At 39.4% G+C, this 8,714-nt stretch overlaps 1 protein-coding gene across 1 annotated transcript in view; it reads left to right on the top strand.

The window, feature by feature from the left end:
* The first annotated feature begins 209 nt into the window (after positions 1 to 209).
* The window catches only part of SLC35F2 (solute carrier family 35 member F2), a 29,204-nt gene continuing 20,699 nt past the window's right edge, over positions 210 to 8,714 (top strand). The window contains exon 1 of the mRNA XM_015812978.1: positions 210 to 349. Coding sequence (XP_015668464.1) covers positions 210 to 349 — 140 coding nt within the window. The remainder of the gene's footprint in view (positions 350 to 8,714) is intronic.

Below are 8,714 nucleotides of genomic sequence, written 5' to 3' on the forward strand. Positions count from 1 at the left end.
CCCGCCAGCTTCCCTTCGGCCTGCCTGATGGGCAGGAGCCAAACGAGCGAGCGGCGTCAGCGAAGGGAGCCCGAAGGCGGGCGCCGGCTTGGAGAACAGGAGCGGGCGCGGCGGCAGTGGCCCCGCCCTTTCCCCTCCCCTCCCCTCCTCCGGTGCGGCCCTTTCTGCGCGCATCCCGGGCTGGAGTGGAGCTCCTCGCCAAGCTCGCCATGGAGGGCGTCCGCTCCGCCTCGGTGCTGGAAAACGGCCACCCGGCCGCTCCGCCACCAGCGGCCGCGGCGGTTTCCCCACCGCGCTCCTCCTGCGCCTCCAACCTCTGGATCCGCCTGAGAGGAAAACTCTGTACGTGGTGAGTAGCCAAAGCGGGCAAAGGCGCTTTGCAGGAACGCTGGCCGGGGAGGAACGGCTGCAGCTGCGGGTGGAAGGGAAGGGAGAACCCCGCGGTTTTTTAAGCCCCTTCCCCCCCCCAGGCGATCGACCCACCGCGTTCGGGTTAGCCCGCTTCTTTCAAGCGGAGGTCGAGGACGCCCTGGTGGCGGGACGCGGAGGGCTGGCGTTTCCAGTCCTTCGCACGTGCTTCGTCTGACCCGGCTTCCAGCCTTTGTGAACTTCAGATTGGCAGCTGGTTCGCGCTCCGGGTTGGAAATCTTTTAAAGCTAAACTGGAAGCGGGAAGCGGGAAAGAGAGGAAGGCTCGGAGACTGGTTGTGTTTAAGCCCCGGGAGGGGAGAAGGGACCTGCTGCACTTCCAGTCCATTATTTGATAAACGAGCTCTACTACGGAACACGTGTTTTCTGTGCGTTTATGCCTGCTGGAGAACTTATAAAAATCATTGTCAAAAGCATTACAGGTTGTTTTTTTTTCTTTGAGGAGAAATGACATGATCACCAGCAGAATACCGTACTGTCCAGGTTGACCTTTTTCTTTTTGAGTTACAAAGTTCCAGGACCAGGTGAGACATCTTGTGATGTTCCTAACTGCAGAGATGATCACCTACAGTTTAACTTCTGTTGACTTTGAAGACACAACCGAGTAGTTTTCTTGGCAATAGTATGAAAGTGGCTCAATGTTGCCACCTATCGTGTTGCTTTTAATCAACTTTCCAATCTGGCATGCAACCTTCATCTGTGCTGGTAGGATAAGCCTGGTCTGAAGGCTACTCAATACCAACTATGTGCTACTATCTGTTGATTTTAAGAACTATGAGACCTCTGGAGGGAAAGACGGAGTGAACAGTTGAAGATGAATAGTGCCCAAAATGATTTGTGGGATGTCAGATGCCTTGTCCTTTAGACGAAAGGTGGGGAATCTGTGGATGGACTTTTCAGATGTCCTTAATTTCAGCAACCCCAATTAAGCAGCCAAACAGAAGTATATCCAGAGTTATAATTCAGTATTATCTAGAGAGTCACAAATTCTCAATTTCTGTTTTAGAGAATGGCCTAAAGATGATAATTCAGAGATGCTAGAAGGCTTATGAAAGAAGCTATCATTTTTTTTATTTCTAGTTATTGCTATGTGGGAGATGGGTGTGTGTGTGTTGGGAGGTTGAGAAGTGTGAAATATAAATAAAATATGAATAATTGCTCCAGTTTCTTAGTCTTATGTGGACTGAACCAGGGGGTTTCTATATGGAAAACCGATATCCCTCCTTTTAAAATTGTACACCTCTCCACAAAGCAAAACTACTTTTCCAGGAAGCAATGGACTAATATTATTCCCTAATAGAGAATAAAAATGCATACCCAAACTTCACTTATCTCTTCTTTTCTAAACATGTAGTTGTAGTGGCAAAGCATGTTTTGCTGGATACTAAATCCATTTGAGGGAATTGTACAATATATAAATAATGAAGGAAATAGTTTATTATTGGGTTTCCATGTCAGCCCTCACCTCTGTTGACTTGAGCCATGGTGGATGCAGCATTGCAGGCTAACTGTACCCATAGCTCCAGGAGTTCAATCCTGACTGGCTCAAGGCTGACTCAGCCTTCCATCCTTCCGAGGTCGGTAAATGAGAACCCAGATTATTGGGGGCAATATGCTGATGTTGAAACTGCTCAGGGAGTGCTGTAAAGCACTATGGAGAGGAAGATAAGTCTAAGTGCTATTTGCTATTACTACATAGTTGGAAAAAACTAGAATTATCATATTGGTTTAACTGACCAGGTTAAATAATATAGCTACTGTGTGTGGGCCCAGGATGTAATCAACATACCTATGAAGTCTGCCTGAAATCTGTATTAACATTACAAAAGTGCATAGAGTGACTCACAACAGACATACACAAAGGCAGTGTTGGCTCTTATATACAGGAAGTCCTCAACTTACAACAGTTTGTTTAGTGACCATTCGAAGTTAGAATGGCACTGAAAAAAAAGTGACTTATGACTGTTTTTCACATTTACGACTGTTGCAACATCTCCATGGTCATTTGATTCATATTCAGACACTTGATAACTGACTCATATTTATGACAGTGGAGTGTCCCAGAGTCATGTGATCACTTTTTGCCACCTTTTGACGAGCAAAGTCAATGGGGAAGCCAGATTCACTTAACAACCATGTTACTGACTTAACAACTGCAGCAATTCACTTACCAATTGTGGCAAGAAAGGTCATAAAATGGGGCAAAATTCACTTAACAACTGTCTCACTTAGCAACAGAAACTTTGGGCTCAATTGTGGTCTTAAGTCGAGGACTAACTGTATATGGACATATTGGAGAATATACACAACTGACCTGCAAGAAGGTCTTGTTTATCTGTGACTTGGACACATACTTTTTTAAAGAGTTAAGGGCTGAAAGGCTTGCTAATGTCACATGCTAAACATTTAGATGTGCTTTAGATCAAATTGCAGTATAGGTGTGCATTCATTTGATACTGACCAACCATATGGAAAGCAAACAATTTTAACTATAAGAAAAATACCCCAGTGCAGATTTGGACAACACTTTCATGAAGCCAAAATAAGGCCACATTATTGCTGTGCTAAAGAAGTTTTTGTATCCCGAAGCTTTCTTCATTAAGCATTGTAAAAAAAAAAAAAAAGGAAAAAAAAGGAAAATGTTTAGGGAAAAAGGTCAAAAGTTCAGACGTGATTCCCTGCCCGACTTCTAATTAAGTTTGTTCAGGTCACGAGAATGGGAGGGTTGCATATTGCTGCTCACAATATGGCTGGGAATGGAAATGGAAGGACTCTGTGACGCAGCCCTGTGACACAACCCTCCCTCGACAGCCCACAACTGAATTCTTCTTGCTAATGGCTATCAGTTTAGCAAAAAGCTAAATTAAATTCTTTATCTTTTCTTGGGACCAGCTTAATGGAATCCTGATTTGCCTTTCTGTTTCTTCCATTTGGACAAACAGGAAGTAAGAACTAATCCTTCCATTCCCCACCCCCCCACCATCCAGTCAAAGCTGATGAAGCTTTTTGGATGAGAAGTGAAATGTCTTCTTCTTCAAGGAAAAAACATAGTCCAGTTGCCTTTTGACAGCATTTAATATTTATTTGCTATGTATATGTAGGGGTGTGGGTCTATACATATGTTTGTACATAGTATGTTTTAGGTGTGTGTCATGTATGTGTTTCACTTTGAGAGCAGGCAACTAAATTTCATTTTTGATGTGTGCCATTGTGCCCACAGTAAAAAAAAATGACAATAAAGGTTATCTTATCTTTAAAAAAAGCACCTTTGAGACGGCCATCACCTGAATGACTGAGAATTTCCATAGACAGGAAGTAAGAAGTTCAAAGTTATAACATCTGTAGAATTCAATTTAACTAAGCAGGGGGATTTATCTAAATCAGAAAAGAGGTTAAGGCATCTCCTTTAAGGCATAAATGAGTTCTGTAATGTTTCATTGGAGAGAAAAAAAAGATTCTCAGCAAAAAATTCAGCAAAAAAAATATCTCTTCAGGATCTTTTGGACTCCCTACATAAAGTTTTAAAAATATTGAATGTCACTCTTTTTATGCTAGAGGTGTAATAAGTTCGAAGGGACTTGGGTATTTGTCTTATGGGCTTGTTCACTTGTAAATTCTTATAGGGTAAATATTATTACAATGATTAACCAGGTTCTTGAAGGCAGCATGGGTTACAGATTATTATATCCCAACAATGTGGAAATCTTCCATCTCTGAAGATCTTTGAATGTATCAAGCTTGTAAAAATTGTAAAAATAGTGTTTATGCCCTTCTATATGCCCAGTGATAAAAGTTGCTTTAAAACTTTGAATTTGGTCTGTATCCACTTTTTTTAATGGACTTTTTAAAATGGGCTTTTAATGGACTCTTCTATTTATTTTTAATTTTTTTTTCTTGGTATAATGTAGGATTTTTTCTTTTTTCTTTTAGTATAGATTTTTTATACAATAGGTTAGGTTCTCCTTTGAAATATGCACAGTCTTTTATTTGTATCTCATGTAGATTATGTATAATATTTAACAATAACATTTTTAAACAAATGCTAATTGCAATGCTTTTAAAATGGACCTAAATGAAAAAGGGAGTTAGAAAAGGAAGGAGAAAGGGTTCTTGGAGAAAAGGCAAAAAATAAAAGAATCGTAACCAAAGGAGACCAGCAAGATTTTTAAATTTTCCTCTGGATCCTACTGTGAGGCTGTTGTAGAGAGACCACAGGTATTCATAGAAAAATCTCCCCCTTGAAGGCTTAAGCACAAATACTCAGGGACAGTTTGCTGGCTGGGGAATTATCGGAGTTGAAGTCCACATATCTTAAAAGTTGTCAAGGCTGAGTAACACTGCTCATAGGAAAGCCTTGATTAACCTATGTCCAACTTCTTGCCAGGCTAGTAGTCTAGAATAGGGCTCCTCAACCTTGGCAACTGTAAGACTTGTGGACTTCAACTCCCAGAATTCCTCAGCCAGCTTTGCTGGCTGAGGAATTCTGGGAATTGAAGTCCACAAGTCTTAAATTTGCCAAGGTTGAGGAGACCTGGTCTAGAACAGCTGGAGAATTCTCTGGCCTAAAGGGCATTGTCTCTGCATTATAACTTTATTATTGTTCCATGACTGCCCTGATGGTTTTTTAAATTAAAAGTAAATAAAAGGCAAAGCTTTTTCAGAAGATAATTATTGACAATTAATCTTTTTTTTTTTACATTCATGGATTAAGTGGCAAAATACATTGCAAAGGGAAATCTTTTTTCCCATCTGGCAGCTGAAATCTTTCTGCTCCTGTTCTGCTTAAGGAACTTCCTTACTTTGAGACCTGAAAGACCAGATGGCATGACTGTGATTGTCATAAGGGCAGAGTAAATATGGTTTTAAAGGCCAAGCCTATTATTATGATTAAAGTGATGCTCCAAAATGCAGAAGAGTTTGTCACAATCCAGTGGTCATTGCCCAGATTCCAGTTTTAATAATAATAATAATAATAATAATAATAATAATGATGATGATGATGATGATGATGATGATGATGATGATGTTGGAAGGGGCCTTGGAGGTCATCGAGTCCAACCCCCTGCTCAGGCAGGAAACCCTACACCATTTCGGACAGATGACTGTCCAGTCTTTTCTTAAAAACTTCCAGTGTTGGAGCATTCACCGCTTCTGGAGGCAGGTTGTTCCATTAGTTAATTGTTCTACCTGTCAGGAAGTTTCTCCTTAGTTCTAGGTTGCTTCTCTCCTTGATTAGTTTCCATCTGTTGCTTCTTGTCCTACCCTCAGGCGCTTTGGAGAATAGCTTGATCCTTCTTCTTTGTGGCAGCCCCTGAGATATTGGAACACTGCTATCATGTCCCCCCTCGTCCTTCTCTTCGTTAAACTAGACATACCCAATTCCAGCAACCGTTCCTCATATGTTTTAGCCTCCAGTCCCCTAATCATCTTTGTTGCTCTTCTCTGTACTCTCACGGAGAGTTTCAATTCATAATGATTCGGTCAAAATATAATCCTTTTGGTTCCCTGGTATAAAATCTTATCTATGTAAGTCCACTAGGAGTCAAAAATAACTTGATGGAACATAATAAAAAAAATAATGGCATTATATTTTACCCAACTTATGTCAAGGTGTTTAACATTGGCAGCTCATGTCTTTTCTCTTAAAGTCTACATAGCAAGAAAATACAAGAAGCTTGTTTATATTCCTTATGTGTGAATCCACCCAATTATGGGATTTCAACATATAATCAGTATATAATGCATAATGTGAAATCATGCCTTGCTAGCCTATTTTGGCTTCTTCTGTGATGATGCTACATTCACATACCATGCAAAGCTATATTTTACTCATTAAGGGTTTTGTGAAGATATCAGAGTGCTGGATTTGCATCTAATACTAAGGAATAAACATGTTTTACAAATCAGTATGAGTGTGTTTACTCAATAGATGAATTCAAAACTAAATGGATTACTTTCTTCTTAGGATGCATGCCCCCAACTTAAGTAGATTCTTGACCTAATTATTTTCTTCATTGTTTACCAGTTTGCTTAATGAAGAGTTATTGTAAAGGCAGTATGGTGTTCCAGTAATATAGATTTTGGATTCTTTTTCTTTATAGACAAAATAGTTTTTTAAATCTGAAAATTAAATTTCAACATTACACAAAACTTAACAAAACTAATATACTTCTGGACATAAATCAATTTTGAGTTAATTTAGCCTTCTGGTCTGACACTTGAAGTTCACTTTTAATTTATGGGGCGATCTTTGACTTATAAGTAATCTAACTGTTAAAGATTTACCTCCAATCACACCTTTGTGTTTCTCTTTGTCAGTTAAAAACACATTTATGAACTCTGTCAGATATAAATGGAATGGAATGCAGTTTTGGGATGTTGTCAGCTTTTTGAAGGTTATCCATTTTCACTTATTTCTACTTAAAAATGTGCAGATTTGGCCAGAAATCAAAGCTCTTTGAAACAAGAGATGACTTCAGTCTTTCATTTAAAAATCAAAGCTCTTCAAAATAGAAGATGTCTAAAATCTTGCTCCTTATAAACTTGAAACCCAACTGGGGTCACTTTGATTTTTTTGCGTGTGTGTGTGATCCCATTGGGAGTGCACAACCATGTGATTGTGTCAGATAACCTCTCTTTTTGTTGAAAATAAGTATTAGAATAAGGATGTTAAGCACTTGTTATAATTTAAATAAACTGGATTATCCATCCGAATGAAAAAAAGTGGGCTAATCCTTGTAGGATAAAAGTATAGGACGTTTCTTTTGTTGCATTTGTTATAAGTGCAGTGCCCAGATCTGGATATAGTGCAGCAGATTAGCTGGATGACTGATTTTTGGAATAATGGTATTGGACTGAGTGTATGGAGTTTGACCCATAATTATAAGGCAACTGCATTTGAACCATATATAGATTATGCATGATCCTTGAGGTCAGTCCTACACAGAATTAATTAAATTATTCTGGCTGAGAAGTGACAATAGCAGGAATAGTCTTGTTAAAATATCTCATTCAAGGAAAGGCTGCAGCTGGAGCACCATTCATCCAGACCCTGACAGTCTCTGGGTACTGAATGAAGATATTGTTTGGATCTACTGTTTTGTTGGAAGTGAAGATACACATCAAGTTATCATCAACATCAACATACTGATGGTAATTGATCTCCCCAGCAACTCCCAGATGGTCCAGAAAGATACTACAGTCAATGGTATTGATTGTTGCTGAGACGTCCATCAAGACCAAGAGAATTTCTTGCTGTTGTGGTCATTTTGATTTCTGGCAGCAACATCTTCAACCACTCCTCTCTTGTTACCATCTTCCATTATTGCTTTCCACCCAACATTTTAATTTCCCCCCCTCCTCTTCCTTCTTCTTTCTGCATCTGCTCATATTCACTATCCTCCCATATCTCACTAAGAAAAGATTCAGATGCAACAGGAAAAAAACCACATCAACCCACTTATTCTCTCTTCCTCACATGGAACACTTCAACTATTTTGTGTCTTCTTACAAAACAACAACAAAATATAAAACCATTTGTTGTTTGTTTGTGTTTCCCCCCCTGAATTACTTGGTGGCCAGGTCATAGTTAATGATAGCTCTGGTTTATTCTACACTGGCCAGACCACATTTTGAATGATGTTTAGTTCATAGAATGAACTAAAATATATACAGAAATGGGTTATCTGGATGTTGGAAGCTGGGTATGTTTAGTCATCTGAGTAATTGTTGAAAATGCTAGTTCAATTTGAGGAAAAGAAGATTAAAACAAATTATGAAGGCAATTGCTAAACATCTGGAAAATTGCTGTGCAGAAGTGGGTCCAGAGTTTTCTTTTGCTCCATGCAACTAACTAAAATCTGTTGGGTGGAAACCTCAGGAAAACAGATTTTGGCTGAAATGAGAAGTGAACGTTCAACATTGGAAAGGCTTACTGTGTGGGCAAAATGAGGATTAGATTCTCCTCCTTTGGTGATATGTTTAAACATAGATTGAATGGCTTCTAATTTGGGATGCTATCTGTCTGTCCTTCATTGTAGTCTACACTGACCCGGACATCAAGTTAGATGATTTCCAAGCTCTTACAAGCTCTTTGAATCTCTGCAGTCATTGACCATTTAAATTTCTTACCTCCAGAGTAAGACTAAGAGTTCAAATCTCACTACAGAGTCTTATTTCTATCCATTGTGTGTGCACTATCCATTTAGTCCTTGTTCTTTTTTATGTTACTGATTAAAATGCTACATTTATTCAAGAGCCTTTAGTGAGGAAAATCATCAACAAGGT

The sequence above is a fragment of the Protobothrops mucrosquamatus genome, unplaced genomic scaffold, assembly GCF_001527695.2.
Source record: "Protobothrops mucrosquamatus isolate PMUCROS unplaced genomic scaffold, P.Mucros_1.0 scaffold_66, whole genome shotgun sequence".
In the NCBI taxonomy this organism is placed as follows: domain Eukaryota; kingdom Metazoa; phylum Chordata; class Lepidosauria; order Squamata; family Viperidae; genus Protobothrops; species Protobothrops mucrosquamatus.